Source organism: Triplophysa rosa, linkage group LG2, assembly GCF_024868665.1.
Source record: "Triplophysa rosa linkage group LG2, Trosa_1v2, whole genome shotgun sequence".
NCBI lineage: Eukaryota > Metazoa > Chordata > Actinopteri > Cypriniformes > Nemacheilidae > Triplophysa > Triplophysa rosa.
In genome coordinates, this window is record NC_079891.1 from 2,688,894 (window position 1) to 2,703,438 (window position 14,545).

Below are 14,545 nucleotides of genomic sequence, written 5' to 3' on the forward strand. Positions count from 1 at the left end.
GAGAGCAAGAGTACCAAAGGATTCGTGGACGCACGGCACGCATTTTGAGTGCGCACACGCTCACTGAGCGAGAAGAGAGAAAATTCATAAGAGAGCAGCGTATAATTGAAAGCGCGCGTCCAGTTTTGTGCACGAGCAAAGGAAATCGGCGTGCGAGCGGACAGATTCGCGCGCTCGTATTACAAGAATGCGCTCTCGCCTTGTAATAATGCGCTCGCGACATTTGTCATTATAATAACGCCATACATATCCACGGACTTGTAGACTTGGCGAGCACGCGCAATCTAAGTCCACGAGACCACAAGTCTACACGAAGTGCGCCATTTGGGTCAGGGCCAAAGTGTCAGGTTCATAGAGCCGAATCACATGATAAGGAGCTTTTTTCCGCTTTTCTTTTCATCATACGACATAACAGACCATGAACCGGGACGTTTAAACAAACTCCTGAAAGTGTTTTTTTGCTTTTTTGGGGGGTACAGTTGCTTTGATACGATACAAATAAAGCACTTCAAAAATAAATCTCACCAATTGACTTGACTATATATATATATATATATTACATATAATTTCGTAGTAAAACGTAGTGTTACACATTTTATTGGTGAAAACTCCAGTGTGCCCCATCAGGTTAGAAATACTACGTGCTCACTTGGGATCTTCACGCCCACTAGAACACTTGGGCCACAAACAGGAAATACGTCATGAAAGTAGTAAAGTGGTCAAGTGAAAAGACCGGAAGTGGGGGGTTTTGACCTTAAAGGAACGTCTCCCCACTCGGTGACCGTATTTGCTCCGGGCAGCTATTTAAGTTCAATTCAAATTAATTTTGTACATATATGAAAACTGGAATTAAATACAATATTAAATACAATACAAACAAAAGTTAACAGATGAAATTATGACATTTAAACGCAAGCGCTTCGCAGCACCCCGTACAGAGCCCACCCCCCAGGTAGCCAATACTCCTTAACGATTGGCTCTTTTGCTGGAAGGCGGGACTTCCTGGTACTGAGCGTTGCACTTTTCCTTATTCATTAGTTATACCACTGCATCGTCTTGTTAATCTAGTCTTTGGTTCTGGTTCCCTCAACTGGTGGTGATTATGCGGTTTCGTGGTTCAAATAAATCAAGTCTTTGAGCATCCCTTTCGTTGACTTCACGAATTATTTGTTAATTTTATATCAGTGAACGATTTTAACATCTTTGTTTCGCTTCCATTACGGTTTTAAGCTTTCATGTAAGCTCAGTGGTTAGCGCATGGCGCTAGCAACGTCAAGATCATGGGTTCGATCCCAAGGGATTGCACAAAGTCAGAAACAATGTGTAGTATAATGCAATGCAAATCGCTTTGAATAAAAGCGTCTGCCAAATGCATAAATGTAAATGTTATGCACGAATCTATGATCACGTGGCGAGTCTACGCATTTCCTGGGCGGAGTTGTATGGCGGTCGTCTGGTGGAAACGATAGCACACGTGGATAACTTTGTTTTACGAGCTGTTAGTTTAATTTACAAACTATTATCTTCGTGCTTGGCCGTAGTCAGTTTTGCAGAAATAGCACGAATGACCTCAGCTTCGCTCCATTGGACTGTTCGACAACTTGACTTTGCACGAGTTTTAAAAACATGGCTCTCAATGTTGTGAGCGCGGCTTCTCAGACCTTGTGCACTCCTGAGAAGAGGAGAAGGCATGCTTCAGGGGATGAGCTGTCGTCAGACAGGTAAAACACTTTTTAATGCATCATTTATCATAACAGGTTCTATTCTTAGTAGTAAATGCAATTTCAAATGATTAAGAACGAAGATATCCTTGCTTTATAAAAAAACATTATGAACCATCATTTCCATGACAAATACTATTATGAACCATTCGCTCTTTGCCATTAAAACTATTACAAAATGTCTGTGTGTGATGTGTTTTGGAGCTTATTCCATAATGTTATATTGGTAAGATGTTATGTGTAAAGATAACAGTTTCTATTAAAACCAATACGATTGCCATAATAATGTCAAATTTGTTTGAATTTCTGTTTTCTATTGTTTCCATTGTATTATGTTTACTGCACTTAACTGAAAGGTTTCAATTGCACATTTTCCCAAGCTCCACATGCATAACTTTCTATCCTGTATCCCCGTCTACAGAGACTCCGGTGAAAGCCTGTTTATAACACAGTCTGCTGCTTCAGAGACCAAAAAGGTGATTAGGCGAAAACCAGCTGCTCCATCGCAGTCCGTCTCTGACGAAAAATCTAAGAATGGGATGGAGAACTGCAGCCCAGAGGTCTTCTTGAAAAGGTGGCAATGTTTAGGTGACTTTATGATCACACCAAAGAAACGCTACACGAAACCGAAAAGAAATGGTCCGAGGAAACGTTTTCGCCCCATAAAAGCCGCTTTTCCATTTTTGTTGAAGTCACAAAAACAACAGCACCTGTCCTTACAGAAGCATCAGGTTCTAGAGGTATGGGGATGTTAATATTTCTATATGTCACACACATATGTTGTTATTTTATTGATCTGATTTATATTTCATATGTTTGTTTACCAGAACTCAGAAATGGGAGGGTTCTTCAAATGCATCAAGAAAATGCATAAGTCTAAAGGAAGTCCAAACATGTTGGAGTTTGTGTAAGTCATAAAACAAAGCATATTTGTAAATGCATAAAAAAAGATAAAAATAACTTTTCTAAGATAAGTAAACTTCTTTCTAGGCCATCTGATGACTTGGACGAGGAAACCAGCGATCGTGAAGTCACAGTGGTGGTGTGTATTTCTATTTACTAGCTCAAATGTACTTTGTGAATTATTCCGTGTTGTCTGTGCTGTAATTCTGTATAAACATGAATGCTGGTGTGCAAGAATCACAAAAGACAGTATAGAGTATGTACTAATCTGTTGTTATATAGATTTCAGAATAAAGCTGGCTTTGTCCTTAATAAAATCAAGCAAAAATGGCTCACGCAATCTATTCTGGAGAGAAGGGTCCAAGATGCGGAGGACGAGAATCTACAAAACCAAAGCGAAACATTGGAGGTCTTGTGTTCAGATTCTGAGCTTTCGGATAATGACGGTTCTGAACAAGCGTACATCATCCGTTTGGGTGATGAAGAATCAGATGGCGGTCATGTGTGGTTAGTTGAGGACACGCAGAGACTGACTCAAGCGGTGCACGAAGCTCCTAGGATGAACACAGAACGCAATTCCTCATCTCTGACACAAGGGGGCGATGCAGCCATGCAGAATCACGCACAACATAGTGGAACTGAAACTTTATTGCCTGATGAAGATAAGAGCGAGGCTGGAAAAAATCACAGAATCGCACACAAAACAGCTGGACTGGACTTGGAAGAATCATTATTGTTCATGCAGAACAGCGATCAAGACAGTGACATAACTGAAATAGATGGGTTAACTGGTGAATATGTTTCTAAATCTGGACCAGGAACTCCTAGACAGAAAGGTAAGAGTCGAGCGCATTCAAAGGCAGCCGATGAAACGACCCAACATTCATCTCAGACGATCTCTGTGTCTTCTAAAGCTCCTTCGCTGGTCACAGGTGAACAGGAGGAAAATGCTGACGACAATCAATGTTCTGATTCTCAAGACGCTAGCCAGAGTTTGTTGGACTCGCATGCTGAACCTACGTCAGAAAGAAAGAAAATCAAGTCTCAGAAGAAAAGGAAAAAGATGTCTGGCAAAGATGTTGAAGTTGCAGATGAAGACACAGTGATTGACCCAGCATCAGGACCGGTTGAGCTTGCGAGGAATGCTTTCCCTGCTGTTGAAACGGGTGATAGTCCTTTGTTTAAACCTGTTGAACTGGGCTTTCTTACAAGGAAAAAGAAGAGGAAAAAAACTGATACGATACAGCGTGAAACAAATGTGGATGCCAGCAGTAATGACGTCACCGGACTCATAACCAAACACAAGGACGACGAAAGGAAATCACGTGAGGACAACAGAACCAACGAAGAACAGTCATGTGACACAAGCAGGTTGTCTGTGGGTTCAGATAGCACAGATATCTCGCAGGTTAAGAAGAAAAAAGCGAAAAAGCAGAAATTAGAAGAGCGGGATGATGCAGAGCCTAGTGTAGACACTCAAAATGCCCAAGACAGTGGTTCAGTGTCCCGCAAAGCGAAAAAGAAGAGAAAATATGATAACGCAACATTTAACCTATCAAATGGAAGTATGGAGGATTCTTCTAAACCTGGTAGCCGTCTGAGTTATTCGTCTCGCGGTGAAAAAACATCAGAGCCCTTGGAGACGACACGTAATGTGGTGGCTTCAGACAGCACAACGGTTAAAAAGAAAAAGAAGCAAAAGATGAAAGCACAAGATAAAGAGTCTGTTGAGACGGCTCAGCACAACGAATCGCAAACTGCCGTGTTGTCTTCCAAAAAAACAAAGAAGAACAAAAAGACAGAGAGGACGACATGTGACGAAGAAACAACAAATGTGGCGGAAAATCTTGAGATGAGATTGAAGCCCATGAAACCTGAGGATACACAGACGACGGAGGAAACAGAAGGATGCTCGTCACCCGGTGTAACACTTTTAAAATCAGGGAAGAAAAAGAAGAAAAGCAATGGAAGTGAGCGGCCGGATGAGCATCCTGTGTCTCAAGAAGAAAACGGGTTGAGTACACAAGAGTTTGAAGAAAGAGCAAGCGATGTACGCCAGCATTTGAAAAGTAATACAGGTGATGCATTAAATGATGCTAAACGCAAAAAGAAGAGGATTGTGTCGCAATCTGAGGAAACGCCTGAGAGGAGGAAGAAAAAGAATAAAGGACATTCAAATGGTCTCATTGAAGACAGCAGTGAATTACATACTAATCATGAGGTCTCTGGAAACTTACTGAGTCTGATGGCTACACCATCTGAAATGAGGCCAAAGAAAAGAAAGAAGAAGAAAAATGAGGAAGTAAAGGAAGCAGATCAAAGCACAAGTCCTTTATTGCTTGCAAAAGGGCAGACTGACTCAGTCATAGAAGAGAACAATGCTGAAAAACAAGTCAGGTTTCATTCTGGAGAGAAAATAAAAAAGAGGAAGAAGGATATTGAACTAACTGACAATGATTGTGTCATGGAGATGATCTCTAGTTCTCAGGTAAATCAAAGTGACACGCCCAAAAGGCCTAAAAAGGAAAAAAATTCTCAAGACGCTAGCCAGAGTTTGTTGGACTTGCATGCTGAACCTACGTCAGAAATAAAGAAAATCAAGTCTCAGAAGAAAAGTAGAAAGATGTCTGGCAAAGATGTTGCAGATGAAGACACCGTGATTGACCCAGCATCAGGACCGGTTGAGGTTGCGAGGAATGCTTTCCCTACTGTTGAAACGGGTGATAGTCCTTTGTTTAAACCTTTTGAACTGGGCTTTCTTACAAGGAAAAAGAACAATGCTGAAAAACAGGTCACGGGTAATTCTGGAGTGAAAATAAAAAAGAGGAAGAAGGATATTGAATTTACTGACAATGATATGGAGATGATCTCTAGTTCTCAGGTAATTCAAAGTGACACGCCCAAAAGGCCTAAAAAGGAACGGCAAAAAAACAGATGTGATGACGAAGAAACTTGTGCCAAAACTGTTTTGCAGGCAAACAAAATAAAGGATAGAAAGAAGAAATGTAAGCAAACGGGTGATGCTGAGAACGTTTCAGCGATGGAAGACCATTCAGAGTCTCGGACCGATGATGTGTCGCTGAGCAAAAAGAAGAAAAGAAAAAGCAAGGTAGAAAATGTGTCCATTCAGGATATCCAAAACTCTTCGATCTGCAGTGAGGCTGAAGGAATTGAGACTTTTGATGAGGTACCTAAAATAAAGAAAAAGAAGAGGAAAATTATAGTGAATGGTCAAGTTTAGCAAGCAGAAGGTTTGAGCAAGAGGTATCACGTTTGTTCTTCTAAAGAACACAAAAGAAGATATTTTGAAGAACGTTGGTAACCAAACACATAGAACGCTTTGACTTCAATGATATAAACACAAAACCACTAAAACACTTCTCATAATATCTTCTTTTGTGTTCCACAGCAGAAAGAGTCAGATACAGGTTTTAAATGACATGAGGATGAATGAATGACAGAATTTTAGTTTTGGGGTAAACTGTCCCTTTATTGAAACGAGCAGTTTTGAGGTAATCTCAGTCTCTGAGACGTGATAAATGAAGATAAAAAAAAGATAAATGTAAAATATGTTGAATGTACAGTTTGTAAAAACTTTGGCTGTTTTTTTGTGGTATGTATTTTTGTGAATCTGTTTCATCTAGTTTTGTGTCTTGCACAGAGTCATACTCATTTCTGAAATAACACACCTTAGGTCCTTTATTTTTCTAAGCAACAGGACTCCGTTTTAATAATTTACTGTGTTGACTCTGTGTAAACAAAAGCATTGCCATCCAGCAAGTTGTTCATTGAAGAATTTATTTGTTCATTTCTAGTTTTGTGAAAGATTTATGCAAGCTCTGCTGCATAGAAATAAAAATGCAATGACATCTCCCCATGTGTCGTCATTGGTAAGTCGTCCGACGTCCCTTTAAATAATTTTGTACCTATATTTACAAAAACATCACCATGTTGTGTTTATTTGCGACGTGCAATATGCGTTTCATTTTTTCACATTTTTAAAATACGGAAAAATGTCAAATGACAGAAATAAACTGCAAAAGTTACAAATCGTGTGTAAAATAAGATAAAAACGTATTTTTACTTGACAAGTTTTTTTTGTTTTACGGTATTTTTCTGGTGCCCCAGCTGCGTTAGTTTTGTGCGGGATTTACAGTATAAGTGGTGCACTTTTACTTTTGTCCATGTGTAATCCGAAATATAAGCGTTAATATCTTTTATCATTTATTTTCGTTGTTTTATTTAATTTTTTTATTCTGTTATAAGCACATTTCCAACGATGTTCACTTGCGTCATCTGGTCGTGTTTGCTGGTTTTTTTTCTTCTCCGTCTATAATCTCTTGGTCATAATAATGACAGCACACAAACGTAATCGCTCTCGTTAAGACACAGCACGCTTGTGAAACCCGACCCGTGCACGCTTAATAAGGATGACAAACGGGCTCAGGCATAGCCTTTAAATAACCATTATATAACAGCATTCACAACAAGAGGAAACGGCGATAGTGTGGAAACTTTGCGCTTCGCTATGAGTTCACGTATCAATACTCGATGTTCTCCGGGTGTCAAACGAGTGGCTATTTTCGGGGGCACGCATGGAAACGAGATGTCCGGCATTACCTTGGTAAATATGTGGATAAAGAACGCGGCTGAGATAGAGAGAAACGGGCTGGTGACGAAGCCCTTCATAACAAATCCAAAAGCTGTGGAAAAATGTACCCGGTACATCGATACGGATCTGAACCGAGCCTTCACTCTTGCGAATATCAGGTAACGTTAAACAACACCTGTAACACGTTATTTACTGTGTATTATTGATGGACAACATTGTAGAGCATGTACGCGCATTCATATATGGACGTGATAGACTTTAAACTGTTGCAAAACTTTGATACGCCATTCACGTAGGACGCGTTCTTGCGTTTCTTCCTTGTTTTTTTTTATGTAACCGGATGCGCGTTTGTGGCTCGCGTCTTTGCGTGTTTTTTTATTCAACGCATGGAATCGTCATGTTTTCAAACGCTTTTTTACACGTTGGCGAAGCGTGAATGTTCCTTTCTGTTATTTTAAATGTAAGAACGTCTATTTCACACGCCACAGCGTCCGTGCACGCACTGACAGGATCAGATCAGATGAGTGAATGGATCAGCTGTTCACTCAGCTCGCGTCATGAGGGTTTGAAACGTGATTTGGGTCGGTTAAAGAGACATTAACCAGACTAGCGAACGTGAACTGGACGTCCAACTGAATAACATTAAATGAAACTTGTAACAGAATATTTAGGCGGCATGTTAAGTACCTTGAATGTCATTAGTGTGTGTTTGGATATATTTGGACATGCTGTCCTGCAATGCCAAGATTCGGTGCAACATTTGGTATAATAAATATAGGCCTAGTATAAATGTGAACTTAAGAATATGTCAACTATTTCACGTTAAATGAACTGGCTGACACCAAGTAAACCAAACAAGACTGTAAAGAAAAGACACAATGGTAACACTTTACAATAAGGTTCCATCAGTGGTGGAGTGGTGCCTGGAGAAGTGGGTATACTGTTCAAACAATAATGCACTATATACAAAAAGTGAAAATATAACATTTGATTTTTTTTAAAGAGTGTACAGATGTGTTATTTACAGGTCAAGCGTGCCCACAGTAAACGACACCACAGGCACGCAACCTCCCGAGAGCTGTGGAAAGAGGAAGAAAGCGTTTTTAGACGCGACATGTGACTGACATTTCTATGATAAAACATTTAGCTACTTACATTGCGCTCTTTCACAGTTAAACTGACCTCGAGCTGGGCTTCTGGGTACCATTTACTAACCATTACTTAACCACACTAGTTAAATGCATACTAACGATGAACAACACTTATAGGATTTAAGACATTGGATTTATGACATGGAGAATTATAATTGCATTTATGAGCGTAATGAATTTTTGCACACAGATATCTAAATGAACCGAATTTGAACAATTCCTCAGTCTCACATTAAATACGCTGTTCAGGAATACCTTTGATGTTTTTGTATAGCACCTAATAAAGCAAAACAATACACAAAATAAAGCATTCAGCGTTTGAGAACGGACCAGATTTGAATAGAATGAGGGATGCATGAGGCTCCTAAAACTGAAATGCAAATAACAATATCATTGATGTTGCAAATTGATATACAATTAGTCAGAGACTGATCATGGACAAAAAAGATATCAAGCCGTTTTAATGCGTGGCCATCATGAGAGATGTTTACAGATAAAATGCAAATGTTAAAAAGTACTCTGGAAAGTTGTCTGCTGTCTCATTTCTAAACAGTTAAATATCGAGTCATTTATTTATATATGCTTTGTTTATATTATTATCATTTGATCATGTTTAGGTAAATATACGTCTGGTAATAGGACGTTTTTTTGGATTTCTGTGGCTTGACTCATTTGAATGATAACTCAAGCTCCAAGTTTACATGAGTCAAATAAGTCAATTATTTCACATAATATGTAATAGCTGATCTAGTCTTTTGTCGTTCACTGATCTGTTAAAATAGTTAATTCTACACCTGCGTCTAACCATTATAAAAGAGATGTACAGCCTTGGTTCCCTCCAGGTGCTTTAATGCTAAAGTGTGTACATTCTGTGTCTCTAGCATCACCATTTAAATGAGCAAAAATGATTATTATTTTATTCAGACAAACAGTCCCAGTCCAGCCTCAAGGCAACGTCCGTGTTGCTGGATTTGGCCGATAGGTCGCTCAAAGAAAAAGAGCCACCATGTTTTCAAATTTCAGGGAATACAAACAACTATTGGCCTACAAATGGACTTTAATATTATTTTATTGTTAATATTACATACCTGTCCTCAGCTTAAAGAGAAGGGTTAAAAGTCCAGATTCTGGTATTGGATTCTTGAACCTTTAACCCTTTTCTGTGTTTTAAATGTGTGTTTACATGCAGATGCGGTTTCTTGTCGAATCAGTATTCTGTTGATTTTATTTGTTGTGTCTTATCATAATGAATGTTGTTAATATTAATTAGAGATGATTCATCAACAGTGCTCCAGATGTAGAAGGGATGCCATATGAAGTCCAGAGGGCCCGGGAAATCAATCGAATGTTTGGACCCAAGGGAACCCAGGATGCGTACGATGTCATCTTTGACCTTCACAACACCACCTCAAACATGGGCTCCACTCTCATTCTGGAAAGCTCACAAGATCTCTTTAATCTTCAGATGGTGCATTACATCAAAGTAAGAGATGTCACTCGAGACATTGTTTTAGTTCTTAAAAATGGATTAAAGGAATTATAATGTATATAGAACTTACAAATGTGTGATCCAACTTCAGTATAGATATCTGGGCAATTCCTTGAAAATGTCAACCTTACCATAAAAAAAGTTTTACCAAAGTTTTTTACTATTCTAACAGCACAGATATCAACATTTGGATGGTTCATTACCCATGTGAGGTCCCTCTTCAAGTTTTTAAAGCGTTTGTTTTATTTTTAGTGCATGATTTTTCATAGTCAGGTAAGTGCCATTTTCAGGATTGTCACATCCATAACGGTCCACATGAAAATTAAAATAATGTAACTATTTTATGTTCTATGAAGAGGCATCCCTTCATCCATAACGCATGTGTATTCCCCTTTTTTTAAAATAGAAAACTTGTGAATAGACTGATATTTTTCTGATGTTTAAACTCTGTCAGCAAGGGTTTAGTAAAATATAAACAAATGGTTAAGTATATTGGTAACAAATAGATTATCTTAGCGTTTTTATGTCACATCCATAACACTGGAATTGCCCATCTGTAAGAGACATTTTTATAGCCTAATATATATTGTTACGCTCATTATTCTTTTACCTTGCCCACATAAAAATATAATTTGTTGCATGAATTATTTTTTGGAAATACTGAATAGGATCTTGCATTGTCTTGTATGTATGTTTATATATACTATTTTCAGTTAATGGTTTTCACTCAAAGTCACTTGTGTTATTTTGTTTCAGAAAGCCATGGCTCCACACACCTGCTCAGTGCTGTTAAATGAGCACCCACAGCTGAAATATTCAACAACACGTTCTGTGGCCAAACACCCCATTGGTGAGTACAAAGTCTTGGCCAAATCCACAGTCTAACCTCGACATGCTAAATCAAGTTGAATATTACCCTACATGTTAAAGGAAAGCTGGATACACAGAAGTGGGACACGTAATGCAAAAGGTCTGAATTTTGTTCAAATGTACAAAGCCTCAGAGATGACTCTTTAGACCCCTAGACGTGGGTGTCAGAACTGTGGGCCACTTTTAGGTCGCAAACATCTGTTGGCTCAGAGTGAGTTTGTGAAAGGTCAACTTTAATACACATTCCATTTTTTTCTTGACGTTAAATTGGTACAAATTTAGTTTTGAGATTTTGATCTCTGGATGAATTCGTAATTCTGGAGAAGTAAATGTCGTAACATAAAACATGTTGGATCTACAGCGGAGTCAGAAAGGTTGAGAACCCATGCATGGGTTGTGACTGAAAATGATTTTTTTTAGCCGTTATCGATTTCAACTTTACAATTTATGTGTGTTTGTGTGTATTGCAGGTGTTGAGGTGGGCCCACAGCCGCAAGGGGTTTTACGGAGTAATGTGTTCGAGTCCATGCGGACAATACTGAAGCAAGCGCTGGACTTCATTGAGCTCTTCAATAGTGGTGAGATCAATGAATCTTAAACACAGATCAGAATGCACATTACACTGCAACCTTAAACTTGTTCCTTTAAATAGATCCTTTGAATTATAACGGTGTCAAATATATCAACACAAGACACAACACACAATCTGCATCTTATATCAAGCTGTGATGTTATTTGTACCATATATGTTTTTTGTTTACGTAACTTCAGAATGCATATGATATATTTATGTCTTTATTCCCCTGGCCGTCTGATTCGATGGCTGGATAAACACATGTATTGTTGTACATGGAAAAATGTCAACGACAGCATCACGTGTACTTTCAGACAGTCGTGAAAACACATTCTCTTTGTCTCTCATTAAGTAGGAACACGTTGAACCGGGCGGCTAGTTCCTCTTCCGTTTTGTGACTTGAATACTTGTTGGCTAGCTGGTCAGTTTCCATGTCATTAGTAGTTTCCTGGGTTTTTTGTCTGGGCTGCATTGTTCTGGATGAATATCTCATTGCAGGCACTCAGACAGGCTTTCCATTCGCTAATGTTTAGCGCGTTAGGACAACATCAACAAAAACAAGCAAAAGTTCTGACATCATGGAAAATATTTGAAGAGGTTTTTTTTAAGTATTTATACTACATTGAATGTTGTGATGTCACATTTGATAAAAATGTAAACAAATTACAACATTATATACAGTATGTGACTCTGCCTCTGAACAAAAAGGCCAAAGTCTCAAAAACTATGTAGGATGACAAAAACAGGTTTTTACAGGCAGGGTCTCATGTCAGTATACTGTAATATACTGTATACTATTATATATGTGTATTGTAATATATAAAAATATATTTCCTGTACAGATTAACAAACATAAAACAATGTTTAAAATGTTGCATCCCACTCATTACTATTAATAATATTTGTAGAACCAGTTTAATGCATCACATTGACATGTTTTTTAAGTGTGATCATTTCAGCGCATGCCCGACAGCAATATGTGGGAATTCAAACATATTATTATTTTTTACAATGTTTGTATGTCATTCTTCTCACACGACCCAGATTTTCTTTCAGGGCACGCAGACTTTAGAGCCTAGAAGTGAACCGAATCTTGTTTAAAAACAAGCACATGTCTGAGCTGAGGGAGTTGGAAATTGGAGTTCACATTCGCTTTTATCACGTCTGTGTCTCCCACTGGGCTGCGAGTCTGACATTGGTCATTTCAGACATTGGCTTTACATCTTGTGGCTGCCGATGCTGATCATGAAAAATGCTTAATATTGGCCAATATGTCTGCTACTAATTTAACATATTTCATTACAGAGGACTGGCAATATAGTACTTATTTATTTATTTTAGAATATTGTGGAACGAGGAAGCTGCCGGTTGGGTTTATTTACAGAAGAGTTTTTAAGCCCAGCTGATTCCACCGCCTATAGAAAGCACAGCTGAAAAAACACAACATGACTAGAACATAAGAAACATGTTGATTTACATGTGATGCTTTTATATAAGCGTCTGACTAATAACTCGGCAAAAACAGAGTTGGTGAAATCTATCCATTTCTCATGATTTTCTGCTCTTTGAGATCATTTGGCATTGTGTGTGGTAGGTGTGGAGTTTCCTCCGTGTACAGTGGAAGTGTTTAGAGCTCAGGAGAGAATGGATTACCCTCGAGACACCAACGGCAACATCACAGCGATGGTGCATCCTCATCTACAGGTATTTGATCTGTGAAAAGCAGCAAAATGGATGTTTGTTCATATATGTCGGGAAATGCATGTAAAAAATGCGTGACTCCGATGCATCTGTTTACGAGTAATTTTCCTCTCTTTCTCTCTGCAGGATTGTGACTGGGAACCTTTGAACCGGGGTGACCCTATGTTCCTAACTTTCGACGGGAGAACAATCCCTTATGAAGGTGCCAGCACAGTGTACCCCACGTTCATTAATGAAGCCGCGTATTATGAGAAACAGCAAGCGTTTATGACCACATGTAGAGAAATACTAACTGGTAATGCTCTCAGAAAACCTTAGTGTCAAAACAAGTTTTCTCGTCTTTTAAAGTAATGGTTCACCTAATAATGAAAATGTTGTTATAACTTGATTTATTCCCTCTAGTGTTGTTTAAACCCCCATGTTTTCTTTGTTCTTCTGAACCAAAATGCAGATTTGTTAAAAATGTTTTTGTTTCAAAAGCACACACAAAGCATCATTTAATAACTTAATGCAACTTGTGCCTCTTAAAAATAAAGGTGCTTCGAAGTGCCATAACAAAACCATTTAACATCTGAAGAAACTTCTGTTACACAAAAGATTGTTTGTAGTGGAAAAAAGGTTCTTTAAATGATAAAAATGTTAGAAAGAAATATTTACAACCAAACCTGTTTGTTTGCCTTTAGGACTTTTGTCATGTATAAGTTGTTTAAGGATGCTTTCTGTGTGCTTTTGAACCTTGAAGAGGCGGTCAAAATTCACTCCAATTGTCCAAAAACTAAACAAAAATCGAAACGAAAAAAAGTTTTGAAGGACAAAGAAAACCATTGGAGGTTGGAACAACACGAGGGTGAGTAAATAATGACAAAACCCTTTAAATTCAGGATGGCACCTACAAAGTATCACCTATCAAATTCACAAGTTTAGTTTTTAAAAATCGCGTTTTCTAACATTTCCAGAATTACATCTTTTGTACTAAAATGCTTGATAAAATACTCCAATAAATATAAGGAAATAGATTTCTTGATTAATATCTAGACCTACCTCTTAGCACAGGTAATAATGTGGTGTATCTCAGGAACAGTCTTTACTGCCCTCCAGCCTGTGAATCCACAACACCGTTGACTCTGACCTGAAAAAGCCTTAAAAACAAAATAACCTCCAAGCACTGTGTTTGTAGACGTCACGTGGCCTGAATCCGTCTAAACTCTGTTGTTTTGTTTGTTATGTAATACCTCTAGTATTTTTTTCCCTCATGAGTTCCCGAGTTTGTCTTTTGTTCAGTTATGCAACCCAACCGTTGCCTTAAGAGATAAGAGTCTGATAAGAAAGCGTTGAGTTACAGGAGCTGGCAGGGTGTTCTTACAGTAACCCATAATAAGAGCATTGAAAACTGTACAATGGAGATGTGTCAAACATTGTTGATCAATCCTTAGTTGTATTTTATTACTTTATAGATTGTTGGATATGTTTAAAAACATTCAGCAGGCACTGAAAACCTCCCTCTGGAAGGAATATGATGTTATT

At 38.4% G+C, this 14,545-nt stretch overlaps 1 protein-coding gene across 5 annotated transcripts; it reads left to right on the forward strand.

Annotated features, from left to right (window-relative positions):
- The first annotated feature begins 992 nt into the window (after positions 1-992).
- aspa (aspartoacylase) lies at positions 993-14,069 on the forward strand. 5 transcript variants are annotated; one of them, XM_057354148.1, is made up of 6 exons: positions 993-1,721; positions 2,143-2,461; positions 2,549-2,628; positions 2,712-2,763; positions 2,914-5,733; positions 9,675-9,813. In XM_057354148.1, the coding sequence occupies exons 1-6, from the start codon at positions 1,627-1,629 to the stop codon at positions 9,702-9,704; spliced, it is 3,396 nt and encodes a 1,131-aa protein (XP_057210131.1). In that variant the 5' UTR covers positions 993-1,626; the 3' UTR covers positions 9,705-9,813. The 5 variants fall into 5 exon arrangements, with proteins under 5 accessions (XP_057210131.1, XP_057210121.1, XP_057210111.1 ...); XM_057354138.1 differs by lacking the exon at positions 9,675-9,813 and having other exon boundaries at positions 994-1,721; positions 2,914-5,505; positions 5,599-7,151; XM_057354128.1 differs by having other exon boundaries at positions 995-1,721; positions 2,914-5,811.
- Positions 14,070-14,545: the final 476 nt, after the last annotated feature.